Here is a 21776-nt window from a genome sequence, read left to right as displayed (position 1 = left end):
ACTGGGAAACTGAACTGGAAGCCGCTCCTCGAAAATGCCCACCCTCCCACCCGCTCCTGCCTCCTCCACCGCTGTCGTCTGGCAGCCCCTCTGCTCGCCCTCAGCCCACCATCAACGCGGTGCGAGCCCCACGGGACTGCCATCCTCCAGCGTCGCCGGGGCTGGAGTATCCCTCACCTCCGCCTCCTCGGCCCGGACTCTGCCTCGGCCCGTTGACCCAGCGGCTCCTAGCTCCCTCGCCTCCACCGTCACCCGTCGATCCTCCAGCTCCACCGAGCTCCCTCGTCCCTCCGGCTCCGCCTTGGTCGGGCGTTGACCCGTCATCGCCTCAGGACTCCGCTCCTCCGGCTGCACCTCGTCACTTCGTCCCACCGGCTCAGTTGGGCTCCTTCCTCCCGCCAGCTCCACCTTGGTCCTCAGTCGCTCCGGCTTCGCCGCGGATCTCCGGAGCTCTGCCTTCGTCTCGGTCGCCAGAGCACTCGGCTCCACCTTGGCCCCCCAGATCCTCGACATCCCCCTTGCTTGTCGGCTCTCCGTCTCCGCCTTGGGCTCCTCCACCACCTGCTCCTCCGCCGTTGGTCGGCCCCATGGAGTCGGAGGCCATTCCTCCTCCATGGCTCCTCCCTCCGTCGGCTCCACCGTGGGCCATCATCATGGCTGTGGCCTGGGTCCTGCCAGGCTCCTCCTGCTCCAGGTCCCTCCTGTCTCCTCCCTGGCTCCTCCCTCCTTCGTCGCCTCCCTGGTCTCTGTCTGCCGGCCCCCTCCCGGTTGTCCGTCCTCCTCCTGAGCCTCCACCATTGTTCCCACCCATTTCCCCCCCTCTGTTGTTCCACGGTGCGAGGACGCACCTTCCAGGAGGGGGGAGTAATGTCACGCCCCTGGACTGTCTTGTGTGTGTTTTGCTCCCCATGTGTGCCCTGTGACCCAGTTTCTGTCTCCCTTCGATTGTTTAATTTGATTCCAGGTGTGTCTCCTTAGTTCCTTGATTGTCTTGTCTTTATAAGCCCCAGTCCTTTCAGTTAGTGTTTGTCGGTCTTCAAGTGTCTACCCTACCTGTGATCTGTGTTCCTGTCTGAATATTAAACTCCCGTGCTATTAATTCCTCGTCTCCTTGTTCCTGGTTCCCGTGCTCCCCTTGAAGTGTGATACTCATAGAGAAGCAAGATTAACTAAGCAGTAAGTAATAACAAATTTAGGAGAAAGGTAGTTCCTTATTAGACATGTGATAATTATAAAATAAAATATCCTCATTGAGAACTACTTGCGAACTATGACCAATTAATAAAGATAAACAATTAATTACTAATCACAAGAGTAACGTCTTAAAAGTGAACAATTGGGTTCTTTGTGGAAACTAATTTATGAATATGATTTCCCCCAAATAAGTCGGCTACATTTTAAAATTGTGACTACTGCTCTTACCAAAGGATGGATGTTCTCTGTTTATTTCAAACAAAAACAGAATAATAATAAAAACGATAATTCACTTAATCATTTTAATAATTAGGAAGTGATGCTGACAAGCTCATGATTGAATTAGTTCACAATTATGAACTCTGTTTTATGTCAGTTCGATATGTATCCCACTCCAGATATCACTAGTGCCTCAGATATAAAACATTAAATAACTTATTAATTTACGTGTGAGTAATTACTGAGGGGTTAAGGTGTTAAGATCACTAGTAGTTTCTTAGTAGCACTTTGAAGTGAAAAATACAGTAACCCTTCACTAATTACTCAAGCGTCAGCTCGTCAGCCTGCAGGAACTACTAGTGATCTGCACCGTCATTTTAAAGTGAGAAACACCTTAACCACTCAGTAATTACTTAGTAATTTATTAAGTTATTTAACATATTTAAATCTGACACATAGAGTGAGGCACTAGTGATATTTTCCCAGACGCTGGAATCTGGAATCTGCAGTTTTGTGCTTAACGCAATATTAATGCAGTCGATGCTTCATTAAGGATGTGAAATGTTTTTGTCAAGAGAACATCATTATTTATATTCAAGAAAAGTCCTCCCAGCCTACTGTCACTATACTGAACGGACACAAACTAGAGCTCATAATTGTGAACTAATTCAATCACTCTAATTATTAACATTTTTAAATGAATTATTTTTATTATTATTCTCTGTTTTTGACTGAAATAAACAGAGAACATCCATCCTTTGGTAAGAGCAGTAGTCACAATTTTAAAATGTAGCCGCCTTATTTGGGGGAAATCATATTCATAAACTAGTTTCCACAAAGAACACAATTGTTCACTTTTAAGACGTTACTGTTGTGATTAGTAATTAATTGGTTGTTCTTTATTAATTGGTCATAGTTCACAAATAGTTCTCAATGAGGAGATTTTTATTTTATAATTATCACATATCTAATAAGGAACTACCTTTCTCCTAAATTTGCTACTTACTGCTTAGTTAATCTTGCTTCTCTATGAGTTAACAGTATTAAGTTAAGTGTTAATGTAGTATTACCTATTACTTCCTGCATAGTTACTTGTTAACAACGGACCGTTATTCTAAAGTGTTACCTGTTTTACTAATAAACTTGCAGGAGCTGTGAGCACATCTACTTCACTGCTAAAATATATACTACTGCAAAATATCTGTTATAAAAACTGATAAATTGGTTTGAATGTGTATATAATTGAATGTGTGAAAAGAAAGTGTATTTCCATGCAATGAAAGTGTTTTGTTGTTCATCTCTCTCACGTAATCACTAATCATCACAGAAGAACAGAACTGAACAGAGAAGAGAGCAGATGTGACTCACGGTCTGTGTGGAGCTGCTCTGTTCTGATCACAGCTAGACGGAACGTGTCACCTGATGATGAAGATGAAGGCGGCTCATCGCTCTCCTCATCAATCTGAACACATACAGCAACAAACAGTAAATCCCACACCCTCCATCATTCCTGAACGGACACGGCTCTGCAGGTTTGGCCAAACTCACCTTGTATTTGAGGATGTGAAATTTACACATGGGGCAGGTGGGGTGTTCCAGCAGCCACGGCTCAATGCACTTCTTATGGTATAAATGTCTGGAAAAGAGAATTTTCATTTCAGTTTTTTCATATTTAATTCATGTGAAACAAATAAACAAACAAAACAAAAAAACAGGGAAAACAACTAGTGCAGTGCATATTTAAAATACAACACAATAAAGTTTAAATAGTTAGTGTTAGTTAATGCATTCATTGACACTAAACAAAATATGAGTAATATGTTTGTTACAGTATTTACTAATCTTTGTTAATGTTATTAAAAATACAATTATTCACTGTCCGTTCATGTTAGCTCAGGTCCTTCATCTAATTTTAACAGATGCAACTCTGACTAGATTTTATTAATGTCTTAATAAATGTTGAAAATAGCATTAACTGAGATCAGTAAAGCTAACAAATGGGACCTTTTTGTAAAGTGTCAACAATAAAAGAACAGCATTTTTATATTTAATGTCTTCTCTAATGACATGCCTCATGTGTGGCACAAAACACATGCCTTTCATTCAACAGAATCTCTGCTTGATATAATATCTAATGCTCTGACAAAAGCAAGTTACAATAGTGAAAATAGTCAAAATGCATGGAAATTCAAATGCTGTGCTGCCACTGATGTAATGAAATGTCTGTGATGTTGATGTTGTCCTCATACTGCACCTGCAGGGTAAAACGGTGACCTGTTCATGATGTTTGAACGAGTCGGTGCACACAACACAGCTCACGTCCTCCGATTCCACCTCCTACACACACACACACACACACACACACAGAGACAAACTCAAATACACAGCTACTCAACACACTCATATGTGACCCTGGACCACAAAACCAGTCATAAGCTTCAATTTTGTGAAGTTGAGGTTTATGCATCAGAGCTGAATAAATAATCTTTCCATTGATGTATGGTTTGTTAGGATAGGACAATATTTGAAAATCTGGAATCTGAATATCAAATCAAAATATTGAGAAAATCACCTTTAAAGTTGTCCAAATGAAGTTCTTAGCAATGCATATTACTAATCAACAATTAAGTTTTGATAAATTTACGGTAGGAAATTTACAAAATATAGTCATGGAACATGATCTTTAATTAATATCCTAATGATTTTTGGCATGAAAGAAAAGATAATTGACCCATGCAATGTATTGTTGGCTATTGCTACAAATATACCCGTGCTACTTATGACTGCTTTTGTGCTGCAGGGTCTCATTTCTCTCTGATCCGGCTGTAAGGCACAGTACCGGGTCGCTCGTCCGCAGAGTCCGCACTTCTAACTTTGCTATGGCCTTTTCATTCTCTCTCTTCATCTCCCTCTGCATCTCCCTCTGCACAGAAATGAATGACACAACAGAATGAGTGAGATTTCTGAGCCTGACTCTGAACTCCAGTGACTTCTGAGCGGCTGAGCGCTGTACCTCTTGCATCTGGAGCTGCTGGTTTCTGTACATTCGTTTGAGGAAGATGAAAGCGAAGTAGAACATGGTGATGGCCGTTATGCCGATGAAGGTGAAGGACAGCGCGTATGCCCATGTGCTGCTGAACCACAGGCCGTGAGGATTGGCCAGCATGATCACCACATACACATCTGAGCCATTCTTCACCAGGTTAGCCATTTCTGTGCCTAGAATATTGCCAACCATGATGGCAACTATGCCTTTGGCATCTGTAAAAATAAAACACTGCAATATTAACCACGGCCAGTTCACTGGGAAACTCTAGTGTCAAGTTCATGCATGCAGTTGGACTCTTTGTGCATAATGTACAACAAATCTCACTAGATGATTACAGTTTGGTTATATACAGTGTAATTATACATTTAAGTATTGAGTAATACTAATTAACAACATGCACTTACTGGTTTGGTTTAGACTTTTTGCATATGATTATGAATAATGTTCTGTTATTACTATATTAAGTATACTGTAAAATAAAGTGTTATATAGTTCTCCATCATTATGACAAATTCCTGTCCGTTGGACTACAGAGAGGCCGTGTTGATTATGTGTGATTAAAAGGTTTGTCAAGCACTGCAAAACGTATCTGTTTTATTTCATAAATGAAAAACATCTCTCAAACTACACAAACTGACAGGAGAAAATCCGTTCTAAAACATCTTAGCTTAAATGGTACAAAGGGATATAACTTCATATGAAATATGTTGTTGTTGTTTTGCTTTAATCTCTTGGATTTTGACAATTAATAGACAAAAAGGAAAGTTTGTAGATGTAAACTGATATTTCCTACACTAAAGCAAAGACATCTTAATACCAGGTTGACGTGAGGCCATTCAGATACGTCAGCTAGTCACAGAACCACTAGTCATCCAGATATCTTGCAGTCAGATATCAAGCCAGACATAAAGTCTGGAGAAAACACACCATAGAACAACAGCATTGTACAGTTCAGGGAATGAAGTGGACCTCGTGAACTCCTTGAGAAAATGACATCTGAGTGAGTCATAAAAACACATTCTGGCAACTCACATAAAAGTTTACAGTGCCAGATCACGTAACAGCATATCATAATTACTGAGGTCTGAACTCTGTCTGAATTAGTCTAAAAATGACAAATATCTAACATTTATAATGCTAACTGCATTAAAATTAACTGCATAAAAATTAATAATTTTTTTTTTTAACCTAAAGTTTAAGCTAATCAACAGTTATTTTATGATATGATGCCACTGAAATGTAAAAAGCAGAAAGTAGATTTATGTTTGGAGTTATTCATGCAGTGCTCGGTTGTCATGACTGTATATGGTCAGGTTATTATCACATGAACAGCTGATAGTCCTGCAATCATGTCAAAACAAAGCTCTTTATAACCCACTTAGAAGGCATCAAACACTGAAGCATGGTAAACTCATTGCTTGTCATTACTAATGGTGCATTCGGTAGTTATTCAGCTAGCGTTAGCATTGCTGTTTTTAAGTAGCCTACTGCTAACACAACAGTGTATGCAAATTACACTGATACTAGTGAGTTTGGTAACACTTTATTTTAGGGTCTCTTAACTAGTTGCTTATTAGCATGCATATTACTAGAATATTAGCCATTTATTAGCACTAATTAAGCACATATACTGCGCATCTCCAAGCAAACACAGCCCTGTTTCATTTAAAAATGAATCTGTGTTTTTGAACAAATCTAGTGAGTCATAAAGCGAGTCACTTGCTTCGTTCCTAAATGAATCAGCCATTTGAACGAATCGATGGAATGAATGATACAGCGACTTGCTGCCAGCTACTGATGGATTCAGTTTCATTTTTAAAGTATAAATTGAGTCATTTAAATTGTTTATTATTTCTATATTCAAAAGTTTATATTTAAAACATTAATTTCATTAACATTTGTGCTCTTCTATGCCGTGCAAAGATGAATTGTTGATGCTGATTTCATTTGACTAGTAACTTAGTCTTCCTGATTGTATCTTATTATTTTAATTGAATTTATTGTTTAATTAAATTTTTTGATAAAAGTTTATAAATTAAATTTTCAATTTCAATTAAATGATTGATCAGAAGTTGTTCCTAATTTATTTATTTATTTTTTAAGTAGGACCACAAGTGCTCCTGAAAAGAAATGCAAGCATAGAGTCCTTGAGAATGTAATATTACCTTTTAAAAACTAATTGCAAAAGTTTGTGCAAAGTGTAAACTATTAAATATAATCTACAAATCAGTAAATTAGACGTGTTTTGAGGGCTTAGCTAAACAGGCCAATTAGAGACAATTACTAATCATTCAGATTTTTTATTAAACCATTCTTTCATTTCACTAATCAATCTTTTTTTTTTTTTTTTTGCCTTTTAAATTAAACACAAAGGGTCATTAATGATGCTTACATTATAACATGTGCAAATTCACACACAACATATCTTTAGTTTGGCCAGAATTGCAGGTGGTCTTAATATCCAAGAAGTTTTGGAGAAAATATGCAACCTTTAAACTGCATTTCCAGTAAGCTATAAATTCCAGTCAGCATAATCAAAGCTTTATTGGCATGTCGAGCATTTACAGTAGGCTTATTTACAAAACTAGTCAGAATGTTATGTAAAGAGATCGAAATGAAGGGAAAAAAACTAATATAAAAATATAATAATAGGCTAATGATGATGATGATAATAATAACAATAATAATAGCTAGTAATATGCAAATATTACAGAAAAAGACGATCAGTTAATGTACACAGCTAGCAAGACTGTGGGATGGATAAAACATGTTTTCTTGTAGGCCAGTCATTCTTGAGACATGGGGCAAAACATCTCCAGCAATTGTAACTGCTATTAGGTTTAATACAATATTTTCAATTGTAAATGTTATGGGGATTAATAATAGAATGTATTTAACACAATTATCCCCTTCAATTTAATTTTGATCATTATTATGTGAAATGTGTCCACAGAGAAGGGTCCAATCATTCATATGCTATAAAATAGATAAAAATGTTTTTTTAATGATGAAAAAGACCTTGTTTTATGAAAAGCAACACTTAATAATATCTCATATCAAAGCAAGGTTGTTTTTCGGTTTCATAAGGTTTCAAAGTTGTGTCCCCACTTTTTGTCAACACCGTCAGACATTCATTAAAATGTAATAAAATCAGGGAATATCAGGGGCAGCTGTGACTCTAAAGGACCCTTCGACACAGTCCTCCTCTGCAGAGTACATCACTGTCAGACAGACTCTGTCAGATTTATAGGTTTAGAATATTTTAGATCCTAATGTTAATATTTCCTGTCACAACCATGATATGTCAACAACATCTTCCAATTTCTGAGGAAATTATTTGAAATATTTAGATAATTTTATTCTCCTGAAGCAGGGTCCATTAGCATCTAGCATCAACTGAGAAAAAACTAAATGGCTACTACATGAACTCCAAATGTTTTGTGAAAGAAATTTGTCACCAACGTCAGATTTTGTGTTCCAAAAATACTTAAATCTGACTCTTGAATAAAAGCTTTACGAACAATAACATACTCACTGTTTGTTGTTTATTATTTGATAGTTAAAAAGACTACAAATTCAGGTTTTCGTCACCACCATCAGATGTGTCACCTCCGTCAGAGGAATATTTTGATAATATTTCATTATGAATTAGGAATTGTTGGTCACATGTGAAAGTGCAATATGTTGCTAACATGAGAATGTGTTTTGAAATGTTAAAAACATCTTAAATGCTGTTAAAGATAAAGTTGAAATTATATTACACAGTCCAAGGTAAAAAGCACATTTTGTTAAAAAAAAGAAAAGTTGCCCTAAAAAAAAAAACAATAGAAGCCCAATAGAAACCATCACAGAAATTCTAATGGTTTCCATTAAAATACCATTAGCTTTTTCCAGTAAAACCATTACAAAATTCCTTTTTGTAGTGTGTTTTGGGCATTTTTCCAACAGGATTTAACATCCCACCAATAGAATCCATCACATACCAGCAGACACCATTATAGTTTCCATTAAAACCAATACAATTTCTATTGTGTTTTGGGCAGGGATCTATTGTTTTTTTCAGCAGGGTGGGAGGTTGTATCAAAGCATAGCTCAGTAGCTTAGTACATATAAGATACATAAATGTAGTTTCATTTGTCTGAGTACAGAGTTTTATTTTTTCATCTTATTTCATTTATTTTTTGCATCTCGAGGCCACGACTTCACATCGCATGGTCACGACATAAGGATGTCATAACCTCGACGAAGCGATCTCGTGGCCACAACATAATATCATGTTCCCACAAGTTAATATGTCATGGCCACGACAAAACTAAGTGACCCCTCGTGGTCACCGTACTTTTGTAGTTTGTAAACAATCATTTTGCAATAACAAATTACTGTGAATGTATTTTATCTGCCTGTTATGTGTTTTATATTGTTGAGAAATGGTTAGGTTTAGGGTATGGTCAAAAATATTTCTGAACGCATAAAGATATATATATAAAACTAATTTTAGCCATATATTTAAGGCAAGTAATAGGCTTTGGTCAGGGTAATGCCATGTTTAATTTTTTTGAAAAGAATGAAAATGAGGCTTGAGGGACGGATCGTACAGTGCGTTCAGTGGATTGTACTATAGTCTAACAATATACCGATTATTCAACTGACTAGATGTCTTTCCAAAGGAAAAAAAACCCCCTCCATAAAACAGTTTTGTAAGTTGTTGTAAAAATGACATGATATTTGACCTTTATCCAGTGCGTGCCTCTGTAAGTCTGTCCCTCACAGCCTCGCTTTCATCCGCACTAGATTCAACATGGCGTCTAAACTGATTAAGGCCTGTTAAAAACAATGTTGATATAGCGACATCTTCACTCATTAATACTCACACACAAGGCGCTTGACCATGCTTTTATGCCTTGGGAGTAAGAATAAGTCGTCATTTAAAACAACCCTTCGTTATTGTACAATACTGCATCCTTAGGAGGCATTTGATTACTCAAGGATGATGTCAGTTATATAATAGCATGGAAGAAAAAAAAAATCTGTCAGTTTTATTAATTCCTTTCGAGGTTATTTTCTTCCACTATTTAAACATCTAATGGAGTTGTTTCCTTGTGAGAATTACCTTTGCCTTGCTCTCTGCGTGCTGTAAGACACTCCAGCACAATATTCTGTAATATTGCTATCTGCTTTAACACAAACTGACTCGAGAAACTCTCATACCTGGATGGGCCATCAGGTTAGTGTCATTGCCCGCCCCATCTATTTGGTAAATAACCACCGCTGAGGCTCCTTGTCGCTGGGCAGCTTGTATCTTCTGTGAATATGTACAGTTTCCTTTTTTTATCAGGGCAATCCATGGCTGGTGTTTGGTGGTGAAAGTAGTGTTCCTCGAGCACGCCAGAGGATCTGAATTTGGAAGCACGAGAAGCCCAGAAGCTGAATGAAAGAGTGAGTCCGCTCCAAACACGCCACACTCACACATACTGCCCACTGTTTCATTAGATACTCTGTCAAAGTATCTGACTTCAACATAGGCAGTCCAGTACACCAAGGAAGCGCTTAGTTGGAAGCAGCACTGGAAAACAAACACCGACAGCCAGATACGTGAACGTCCATGTATTGCTCTAAGCTTCAGGTTGGCTTTCATTGTCTCAGGTAAACACGCCTGTGTTTTGACATTACTCTGTGGCCATCAATAGTAATCAGATGCCTTCTTGGTGGTAATATAAGATGTTTTTACGTCAGGTCAGGTGTTCTTATCGCAGTGGACCTTGGACACTGGTTAAGATAATATTCATTTCAGAGGGTTGGGTTTTAGTACTTTCTTTTCAGGAAACTGCTGCTATTTAAGCCCTCTGTAGGAACTCACGGTCAGGTTACCAACTTGAATATTGACACCATTTCCCTTATTTTGGAAGCAAACATGAGCATTTTAGGTAACACTATTTTGATAGCCTACTTTAGAGATTCTACTAACAGTTAGTAACTATGCAACTAAATATCAGCTAGCAGTCATTAGAGTATCAGTTGACTGTCTGCTTAATATCTTCTAACACTTTATTTTGATGGGTCTACAACATACAACGTACTGACTATCAGAAACTTTGCAAGCATATGTCAACTTATTCTACTAACCCTAAACCTACCCTACTGAGAGTTAGTAGACATGTAGTTGCTTATAGTTAGTAGAATGTCTAAAGTCGACTATCAAAATAAAGTCTAAATTTAATTAATTTTTCCCCACCCTAACTCCTTATATCAAAGTTTACTGATCTAAAAGGGGACACCCTAAATCAGTTTTAAAAGAATACTAATAATTCTAGTCAAAACATCTAATAAAAATGCTCCAAAAGCTTTTTCTAGAGGCCGAGTTTACTCCATCTCTTTACTTGTAGTCTTAGATCATTTGACTATTGCAACAAACACTAGAATTGTTTTTCAATTATACAGATATGAAAGGCAGGGGCTGCAACAATGTGTTTTGTGTAACTGCCCTGTCTTTCAGATTGTTTTGATGTAACAGAAGGTAAAAAAATAAAAATCTAGTGTTTGCTACCACGTGAAGGAACCCTTCCTTTAGGAACCATCTTTAAGGTATTTTGAAGGATAAAAGAAGATTAAAAATGTGTCAGTTTGTCCCTGTAAGTACACTAGTGGGACCCGACTAAGAACAATGGAGGATTTAAAGAAAGAAGCTTTGCCACACAATGTTCCATATGAGTATTGGTATTGATATTGACATGAACCAGTTGTAGCTGCTCATAGAAATGAACTATAAACTAATAAACTAACTAACTGTGATCACTGTATCTCACTTCCTCCTTCTGAAGTCTGCCATTAGCCATATTAGATTATAACTGTCATGCCAACAACAGGCTCTTCTTCTCCGCTCATTCTTCCCAGACTTCTGATCCTACACTCATGTTCCTCATTCACCTTCAGTCAAGAACTGCACTAATGGAAAGAGTCGGCCTTCCTCACGACCCACCGCCAGGGGCTGGAACCATCTCTGTCTGCATCTCTCCGAATACCACGACAAGAAGGGGATTGAGCAGTTCTTTCAACTATCTGGGTATCTCATTGCATGAAATCACTGTGACATGAATCGCTCATTGCATGAGAGACTGTGTTTTTTACTGCGGAGCTGGAGTCCATATCATCTCAGAATGCTGTGTGAGACCTCCTCATCTTCTAATAAGGTGAGGTGCTAGTGTGGGGAGAGACCTGCTTCCACGAGGAAGTGTTGAACCAGGAATACATATATTTTCATCCCTTGCCACTTCAAATTTCTTCTTCGTGGCTAAGAAAGGTTTGAGGCCCTGCATCGACTATATAGAGCTTTTAACAAGGTAACCATCAAGTATTAATATCCTCTTCCTCTGCTCCTCCACAGCTCTCAAGCTACTTTGAGGAGTGACAGTGTTCAAAAAGCATTAGGGTTGTGCAGATAGCTGATAGTATTGTTTATCGACGATAGTCAGAGATATCGCCTGTGACTGATGCCTTTGACGATATCAAGACAATTATTATTATTATTATTAAGCTAGTATTATTATCTTATTAATATTAGGGCTTATTTGTCCCATCATATTTCTTTTTCCATGTTTTTACAGTGTTGCGTGTTATAACCAATCACACATGATTCTGTTGAGTTTATGAATGCAATGGCCAATCAGAGGCGTTCAGATGAGTCATCGCTGAAACACCGGAGTTTTGTTGTTCAGTGCGCATACTCGCTGACTGAATTCAGCTCTCTTGCGAATTCTCTCATAAACAACAATGTGCAGATGTACGTGCGATGTAAGTATAAGACATGTATTCATCATACAGTGTAGAAGGCTTCACTGATTATAATGGGAGTGTTTTTTTAAAGTGCATAAACTTGCGCTAGATTGAAGCCAGTGATTATGTTCTTTTGTAATGTAAATGTTCTTTGCTCATTTTCTGTAGCTGCTTTTTGAATAAATGAGGAAATGTAAGCATAATTAGTAACTTACAAGGTTTCTATTAAATTGTTGTCATGTCAAATACAAATTCAGTCATAAACATATTTTATGACATGACATCCATATGCTACTTGATTAATAAAATATAATGTGTAGATTACACTAACATTAGGCTGTTTTTAGCCATACCCTGGAGTTGGTTCACTCTCCAGCTATGAAGTTAGTAAATAATTAAATAAATTAGCACGATAATATCATGTATCGCCAATCTCACAGGGTGATGATAGGACGATATGACCATGGAGCATATCACCCAACACTACAAAGCAGGTTTTGAACAGTGCCTTCAACCGTGTCACGATACAGGTGGGAGATGAGTGGAAGACTATTTTTGTAACCTGCACTGGCCATTATGAGTATAAGATCAGGTCGTATGGCCTGACCAACGCTTCCTCTGAATTCCAGTGATTCGTGAACAACTTGTTCGGGGGGAAACTTGTCATCATCAACATTAACAGCATCCTCATCTACTCCTGGAATGAGACATTGTCAACATATGGTGTTTATACTGGGAAAGCTGTGGGAGCATTCTGTGTTTCCTTAAACTGGAGAAGTGTGATCCCTCTCAGCCATCTATCCAGTTTTTCGGATATAACATCAGTCCTGAGGGGTACAAATGGACCAGGGCAAGGTCTGTAGGGAGTGAAATTATTTCCTTTATGAAAATAACTCCTCGTGAAGCCAAAACTTAGGAACTCTTACAATTCAAATGTCAGGCCACAAAACAAACTCTTAATTTAGGCTTTGATCTCTTTGTGAAGCCAAACACCCAGAAACCCTTACAATGCAAATGTCATGCCGCAAGACAATAAACTCTCTAATCAGACAAAAAGATCTGAGAGAAAGACCATTTGGTCCACTCACCCATCCTTCCCCCCTGGACTCATGGTACTGGTCACTGAAAGTTACTCTTAAATAAATATTCACTATATCTTAAGAATTAATGATCTTAACCCTTTCATGTTTGGTATCATTTTAAAGGTCTCGGTGCGATGGGTAAACTGGTCTCAATTTCACAGTAGTCACTTGTATTATGAGAAATATTGAAAACTTAAGTGAATTCTGTACCTCTGTTGTGGGGGCGGTCTCCTTTCAAAACCTGATAAACATTGCTCTACAGGTGTGACCATTTGGGGCACGAGAACAGCTCCTAGAGAGGTTTCTCATCCCCCATACATAGATCTAATCTGTTTTCGGGCAGAGAATAAATGTTTATGGGCCTTTTGTTCTGGTAGTATTTAAGGGTAAGTTGCAAATAAGTCGGGGCGATTCTGTAGCCAGAATGAGCCCATAGTGTGATGTGTCTCTACACTCCATACTATGTATTTTCTAAGGTCTGGTATGCATCATTTACTCTTAGATTAATCTTTGAGAATTTGATGTTCTGTATTGAGATGATTTGATATTTTTGAATTTGTTATATAATTGGCGTGATACAATTTTACCTGACCAATAATAAATTGTTATATTTGACTTATTCTGATCTCTTCTGAAATAATTTTTTCCAGTAGATTAGAGTTGCAGTCTAGTGTTTCCACAAATCTGCGTCCAGGACAGATCATACTGAAGCACCAATGAATGAAGCGGGGGCTCGTCATTAGGGATCTTCTGATTTCTGTTTGTCACTGACTTAACAAGTTACAGTTTTCGTGATTATAGAAAAAATACACTTTTTATTATGTGCTAGCAGGGTGCAGCTTATTTAAAGGTATTATAATCACCCTGTATCCTCTGAGTAAGATCAACTGGCGAGTTTGTGCCGTGCGTTCGCAGTTGGCCAGTGAATTGCTAAGCGATGCTAGGTCGCTAATGAACGAAGAATTGAAAGTATGAGATTTTAGGAATAATCAAATATCTAAGTTAATGTACAATCGATATCTGTGATCCGTTTAATTATAAATATTGTCTAAATTTAATGATCACTTGAAATTGGAGTCAGATCAAGCACGGAGTTAGACTAAAATTGAAACTAAATCCTAATCAATTCAAAAGCGCAAGTAAAAGACCGAATACGCGTTCAACCTTCAACCAGGCCGCTGGATTCCGTTGTTTGGGCTAGCGGGTGGATCCTTACAGGTCCAAGCCCTTGTATTTTCCACTTGGTTTGCAACTTGTATCACTCTAAAGCGACCCCTTATTAAAACTATTTATTAAAAGACAAAATCTAAAACCAGCTGTTTTATCATATTTTAGGCTTTTGTCAAAGATTCTTGGAAGGAAATAACATATTTGAAGTATTGCATTCTGGTTTAGAAAATATCCTTCTACTGAGACTGAGTTGGAAGATTTCCTAAATAATCGGTTTCTGACTTCGGACACTGGTTACCCTATAGTTCTTGTTCTTTTAGATCTTAGTTCTGCTTTCAAAACAATGAACCATAACATTTGTATTACACAATTAGAGAAGTGTGTTGGTATGAGAAAAGAAAAGACAGAAGCTTCTCTATAACGTTTGGAGAATACTCCTCAAATTCAGCTCTGCTGATGTGTGGTGTCCCGCAAGGATTGATTCTTGCCCCAATTCTGTTTTGTTATTTTCATCATGCCTTTGCTCCCTTCTTTTTATGTTGGTTTTCAGTTTCATTGACTTTTGGGACAAAGTGTGTCCTTCAGAAACATAAGTGCTGATCCATGGTCCGTACCGGTATTTAGAAGAGTAAAGAAAATTCTCTGTTTCAAAGCAGTGAAGCGTGCATTCCTCCTCTCCATGCATTGCCAACATGTAGTTTTCAGTCATTTGTGTTCATGTTCCAAATAGAACTGGAGGTTCACAAGGACATTGCTAGTATGTATGAGAAAGATGAACCGCCATGATCATAACCAGTTTGTTGTGTATTCAATGTAAGTCAGCAGAGATCACCCACTGATGATGCATATGTCAAACATGGCAAACAAACTTACTCTCTCCTACATGTCTATTCCCCAACATGATACAACTCCCCCTAGTGGTCATTTCCCAATTTAATTCATGTATTTGAGTTAACATTTTGCTTTATTAGGTTACGCGATTGCAAAACATGCAAGCTTCAAAGTCTGTCTCTTCGAATGACAAAGTTCTGTGTGAAGGTTAGTGACACTTGAATGTCAAGTCAAGTCAAGTCACCTTTATTTATATAGCGCTTTTAACAATACAGATTGTGTCAAAGCACTTAACAGTATCAAATTGGAGGATAGAGTGTCAGTAATGTATAATGATAAGATTAAACACTCAATTTTCAGTTAAAAGAATTTCATTATTGAATTCAGAGATGTCATTGTCTAGCTCAGTTTAGTTTAAATAGTATCTTTGCAATCAAATCGACGATAATCGCTAGAAATTAAGTGAATGTCCAGTGTGAGCAGAGATCAGTGAATCTTCAATGATTGTCTTGTCAAATTTATTGCTGTAGTTTGTAATGTCTGAATTAAAAAGGGAGAGGCAAAAGTGAGGAAATTTCCACCCTTTTCTTTATTAGCAGACACTGCAACATCAGAGAGTGTACATAACAACCTGCAGACTTCAACACGTCAATCACATGGTAAAAAAAAAAAAAAATTACAATTTGCATGAAAAAAAAAAAAATCATATTTAATAAGCTGCCATTTTTAATTTTTAGATTTTTTTTTTCAAGATACAGTGAACTATATCAGCTCTCTCAAATCTCTGCTTGAAGGTTGTTATCCCCCCCCCCCCCGTCATGGATAATACACCAAAATCTAGGACACATGACTAAATAGCAAAGAAAATATACAAGGTTAAAAAAAGTCAATTTCCCCCAGCCATTTATAACCAGTTTTTAAAACCTTAAAAACAAGTGTGAGGAAGGAGGATAAAGAGAATGCGGAAACACTTTAAGAAAACACTCCAAACTCTAGAGGCAGGTATGATTTTTCTAGACCAAATAAGTTATCAATACCAATAAATGGCATTTAAAAATACCTTTAGCGTGGCGTTCTTGCAGAAACAATCGCTGCAGATCTACAGGGTGCTCAGCATTTAGCTTAATTTTGTGCTAAAAAATCTGTGCTGATACTTATAAAACCATTGATAAAAATATTTCTCTGTGAACAATATGCCTTGGAGGTTGGACAATGACACAACACTAGGAGTGATGAGGAGCTGTGACGTGTTGATGGGAGGCAATAATGCTACTCAGATTTCGCTTCCTTCGTTGCTTTTTGAGTCTTTGTGACCTGAGGATGGGTTGAGAGGAAGAAATCATCAAGAATAATGAATTTTTCATTTCAAAAGATATGAAGAACATCCTAGTGTAACAGCATTTTAATGATTTTATTCCACACAGTCAAAACAAAGTGAAAGTAAAATGTGCTTATTTAAAAAAAAAAAACCACGTGGTTCTGCAGTATTTCCATGGAAAGTCTAATGCGCAGTGACATTATAACACACCGTGTTGGTCTTGACCTCTCAATTATCAGAGTGGTTCTCCTCGCTGGCTGCAGACTCTGAGCTCTCCTTGGCCTTCACCTTGGTCTTTTTATCCTCCTTTTTGACATTGGCTGCTTTGTCTTTCTACAGAGGAAGTGAATCATTGGCAGCAATGCGTTAGACAGAATATTTGCACGTGTAAACTCACAATAACAGTCCTTTGAATGCTGTAGCACAGAAACAATTTATTTATTGTACATTGTGTATGTTTATATACAGTCATGGCCAAAAATATCGGCACCCTTGGTAAATATGATCAAAGAAGGCTGTGAAAATGTATCTGCATTGTTAATCCTTTTGATCTTTTTTTTTTTTTAATTCACAAAAATCCGACCTTTCATTGGATAATAAGAATTTAAAATTGAGGGAAATATCATTATGAAATAAATGTTTTTCTCCAATTCACATTGGCCACAATTAACGGCACCCTTTTATTCAATGCTTTTTGAAGCCTCCATTTGTTTCACAGCTCTAAATGTTCTCCTATAATGCCTGATGAGGTTAGAGACACCTGACGAGAGATCAGAGACCATTCCTTCATCCAGAATCACTCCAGACCCTTTAGATTCACAGCTTCTTCTCTTCAGGTCACTCATGTTCTGCAGGGTTCAGGTCAGAGGACTGGAATGACCAGCAGAAGCTTGGGTTTGTGCTCAGCGACCCATTTTTGTGTTGTTTTTGAGGTTTGTGTTTGGATTATTGTACGGTCCAAACATGGCCCATTATAAGATTTCTAACAGAGTCAGTCACTTATTGATTTTTTATCTGTTGGTATTTGATAGAATCAAATGCCATGCGTCTAAACAAGATGTCCAGGACCTCCAGCAGACATATAGGCCCACAACATCAAAAATACAGCAGTATATTTCATTGTACACATGGGGTACTTTTTAAACCCATCTTGAGTGTTTGCTGCTAAAAAGCTAATTTTTTAGTTTTATCTGACCATAGAAGCCAGTTCCATTCGTGTCTGATAACCGAATATGCTGGAGTTTGTTTTTGGATGAGCGAAGATAATTTTTCTTGAAACCCTCCCAAACAACATGTGCTGATGTAGCTGCTGTTTGACCATTTATTTTTTTTAAGGTTTTCTGACCCCGAGACTCAACTATTTTCTGCAATTCTCCAGCTGTGGTCCTCGGAGAGTCTTTAGCCGCTCAAACTCTCCTTCTCACCGTGCATTAGGACGATATAGACACATGTCCTCTTCCAGGCAGTTTCATAACATTTTATGCTGATTGTAAATTCTTAATTATTGCCCTGATGGTGGAAATGGGAATTTTCACTGCTCCAGCTCTTTTCTTAAAGCCACTTCACTAATTTGTGAAGCTCAATTATCTTTTGCTGCACATCAGAAGTATATTCTTTGGTTTTCTCATTGTGATGATGATTAAGGGAATTTGGGCTTTGTTTTCCCTCCTATTTATATTTCTGTGAAACAGGAAACCATGGCTGGATAATTACATGTTCATAATCACCCTGGAGTGCTCCAAACTGTGAATATGAATGGGAATATACTTCAGAGATATTTTACTCAGAAGAATTTCTAGGGGTGCCAATAATTGTGGCCAATGTGTATTTGAGACAAAAACATTTCATAATGATATTTCCCCCCCATTTTAAATTTTTATTATCCAATGAAGGTTAAATTTTGTGAATTTTTAAAATAAAAGATCAAAAGGATTAACAATGCAGATTAATTTTCACAGCCATCTTTGATCATATTTACCAAGGGTGCTGATATTTTTGGCCATGACTGTATGCCTATCGTGATTTTGCCAGTGAATATGCTCACAAATTGACTAAGTAACTAATACCAGTGTTTCCCCTAGGTTTACTGCTTTTGGGGGGGGGGTTTGGGCGACTGGTGTCCGCTGGTGGGAGTGTGCTCACCTGTGTAGGGCCCTATTAAATACGTTTCGTTTTTTTCCCAAATTCTGTTTTATGTTTTTTTACAAACTCCGCTTTTTTCTGTTATAATTTTTCTGGACTCCTTTTTAATGGTTAAATTAAACTTTATTAATCAAAAAGCATATATAATTAATTAAAATCATGAAACTTATACAAATTCACATCAATTTATTAAAAGTAAAAACAAACAAAAAAAAACTACATGCTTAGGGCCCTATGAAATGTTTTATTTTTTCTCACCATGTTTTATTGTTACCAAATTGTCTGTTTTAGAATGTCTAATCATTTGAATGCATAAAACAACTTAATTTATTCAAATTTATTCTTAAAATAGCCCTATGAAATGTTTTTTGTTTTTTTTCTCAGAAATTCTGTTGTGTATTTAAATTTTTCTGGTTATCAAATGAAGGCATAATACATTAATTTCATTTATCTTTTAATTATTGAAAATGAAACAAACTTTATTTTTTGGCAAACAAAGGGGATTTCCTATTAACAATAAAACATGGAAGAAATGTTGTGTGATTATTCCATAAAAATTAAAGTTTAATAATTTTAGTAGTAGTACTAATAGTATTAGTAGTATTATGTACATTCTACTGAACAATATCTCTGGCACAGTGTCTTTACGTTAAACCGAACTTTTATTTTGACGGGTTGCTGTACATACCTTTAACTTTCTGTGTGATATGACGCTAGTTTTACTCAAATGAAATGGTAAAATGCTCATGAAGTGACTCACAGCAGTTCTGGAGATGTTGTTCATGTGTTTATGTCCTCATTTAGAGAGACGGCAGATGCTGAAAACACCGCAAGCTTAATATTTACAGATACTACCTACTTTTGATTAATTAATTTAAAGTTTGACAAATTCTGTGACATTCCACGCTATACAGTAAATTTAGTTTTTATGACTGGATTCCGCAATTCCATCTACACGGTCCAAAACCCTACCTGTGTGCGCACGTGTGTGTGTGTGTGTGTGTAATACAGAGAGCAGAGGAGACTTGTCAACGCCCGACCATGTAGAGACAGAAATGACATGCCGTCGTGTAAATAAGATAAATAACATAAGGCTATTTAGTTTGTTTAATAAAAGAACAAGGTATAGACCTGTTGTATAGGGAAGGTAACTTTAAATGACTTCTGTTGTGATCTGGCGCTATATAGAAAACGTTTGGGGGTCTAATATAATGGCAGGAAACACTGAACACTGTTCTAATATTCAAGTTGTATTGCTGGTTTGTTAGGTATCTGGTAGTATTTACCTTAGTTGTCTTTTTTGGTTTGGGTTCAGCCTTCACATGAGCCGGTCTCTATGAAGGAAACACATACATTATATATGTTGAGACACTGTTCAACTGATATTACAAGACAAAGACAGAAAATGGGAATCATAAATACAATTTATAACCATCAAAGGTTTTTAAATTAAAAGTTTTTTTTTTCTTAAGTTGAATTTGTTAAAAGTAGGCCTACACTACAATACAAAATTCCAGTATTGAGTGTATTTACTGTATTTCAGTATTTACTGTATTTTCTACAGTAAGAATTTGTTTTTAAAACTTGAATTGACATTTTCATTAATGAATTATACATTTATATTAGATTTATTGGGGAATTTCAGATACACATGATTCCTGTAACCAGTCTATTTAGTAATCTTTTTTAAGCACACACACACACACACACACACACACACACACAATCAATCTAAAAATGACAAACATACGTACTGCTGATAACCGTGCAGATCTCCTCTGAGGCTGAAAAGAGGACACATATAAGTAAAAAGCACACAACTACAAATAAAGGGGAAATATTTCAATAAACAATTAACCTAACAAAGTTACCAAATGACATTTTAACAGTCTAAAATATTTTACCTCATCCTTGGCATCTCTGTCTGATTTCTGTGAATAAAAAAAAAAAATGATATATATATATATATATATATATATATATATATATATATATATATATATATATATATATATATATATATATATATTTATTTATTTATTATACAGCCAAACCAAAAATTATTCAGACGCAGACATAATTTTTGATATTTTTTTTTTTACTAGTGGGTGCAGGACACTATAGTTCATTTATGTAAGTGAGGATAGAAAAATAAAGTAAACTGTGAAATATTATACCCCAAAATTCTTCATACAGTGGACTACCAGTAAAAAAAAAAAAAAAAAAAATATTCACATATAAAACCGGCAAAGGAACCCAGTGGCCTGTGTAAGTAAACCCAATTGAGTTGAGTTCAGCTCAACCAACCCCTATATGCGAGCTGCGCGAGGAGCATCTGTCGGTACATTAGCGCCATTACAGCTCACAAGAACAAAGACTATAAAATAATAACGCTGTGTTATTGTCCATATCAGTCGGTTCTCAATCAGTTATGTCTTTAACACTGCACAGGTCATATTTAGCATGAGTGGATGCTTCGCGATGGATTTTGTTGGGTTTCTTCATGCACAGCATGGCTGACTCCATTAGCAATGGAAACCAGCAAAACAAACTTGAGCGCGCAATCGCACACACTGTACTTAACCAAGAAATATGCGCCACGGATTTCAGTGTTATATAATATAAATAATATGCTATTAAATAACATAAACGTATGCAGATCTATATTTTGCAATGCAGTGAATAAACATGAATATGACTATCAGCACCGAACAACGCCTCCCTGATGCAGGAGTGTGTGTTGTGTGAGAGAGAGAGAGAGAGAGAGAGAGAGCATGCGTAACGTTACCTTTCTTTTAGGCATGTTGGATTCCTAGAGAGATTCTGCGAAACACACGCGGAAAAACTGCTGCTTTAGAAGAGAACTCAGTATATACGTGCTCGGCTCACTTCACTAAATACAGCAGTAAACACGGAGGACCTCTACAGCAAGTGACTGAATGGGTTAAGGGGAGTGGCTTAAACTTGACTGATGCCTAGATAGACCAATCCGCGCCGAGAA

At 37.0% G+C, this 21776-nt stretch overlaps 2 protein-coding genes across 2 annotated transcripts; both read right to left on the bottom strand.

Moving 5' to 3' along the window:
* Positions 1-2734: 2734 nt before the first annotated feature.
* On the bottom strand, positions 2735-10097 carry LOC131553156 (E3 ubiquitin-protein ligase RNF128). The gene is made up of 6 exons (XM_058797567.1): positions 9650-10097; positions 4427-4659; positions 4253-4324; positions 3668-3750; positions 2912-3049; positions 2735-2750 (listed from the first exon to the last, which is right to left on the bottom strand). The coding sequence occupies exons 1-6, from the start codon at positions 10095-10097 to the stop codon at positions 2735-2737; spliced, it is 990 nt and encodes a 329-aa protein (XP_058653550.1).
* A 5788-nt stretch (positions 10098-15885) lies between these two features.
* On the bottom strand, positions 15886-21744 carry hmgn6 (high mobility group nucleosome binding domain 6). Its single transcript, XM_058798593.1, has 6 exons — positions 21564-21744; positions 20680-20706; positions 20530-20559; positions 20062-20109; positions 16844-16966; positions 15886-16629 (listed from the first exon to the last, which is right to left on the bottom strand). Exons 1-5 carry the CDS (start codon positions 21576-21578, stop codon positions 16862-16864), a joined length of 225 nt encoding a protein of 74 aa, XP_058654576.1. The 5' UTR covers positions 21579-21744; the 3' UTR covers positions 15886-16629; positions 16844-16861.
* Positions 21745-21776: the final 32 nt, after the last annotated feature.

Source organism: Onychostoma macrolepis, chromosome 14 (assembly GCF_012432095.1).
Source record: "Onychostoma macrolepis isolate SWU-2019 chromosome 14, ASM1243209v1, whole genome shotgun sequence".
Taxonomy (NCBI): Eukaryota; Metazoa; Chordata; class Actinopteri; order Cypriniformes; family Cyprinidae; genus Onychostoma; species Onychostoma macrolepis.
This window is presented reverse-complemented; position numbering and strand designations above follow the sequence as displayed.

Bases quoted from the DNA above. Each gene is read 5' to 3' on its own strand.
- LOC131553156 (XM_058797567.1), bottom strand. From the start codon at position 10,097: ATGAAAGCCAACCTGAAGCTTAGAGCAATACATGGACGTTCACGTATC. The intron at 4,660-9,649 runs GTTTGTGTTAAA...CCAAAGGCATAG, and splicing joins TATGAGAGTTTCTCGAGTCA to TTGCCATCATGGTTGGCAAT. The intron at 3,751-4,252 runs GTACTGTGCCTT...GTGTGTGTGTAG, and splicing joins CTCTGCGGACGAGCGACCCG to GAGGTGGAATCGGAGGACGT.
- hmgn6 (XM_058798593.1), bottom strand. The intron at 20,110-20,529 runs GTACGTATGTTT...TTTCCTTCATAG, and splicing joins GATCTGCACGGTTATCAGCA to AGACCGGCTCATGTGAAGGC. The intron at 16,967-20,061 runs GTAAATACTACC...CTTCCTCTGTAG, and splicing joins AACCAAAAAAGACAACTAAG to AAAGACAAAGCAGCCAATGT.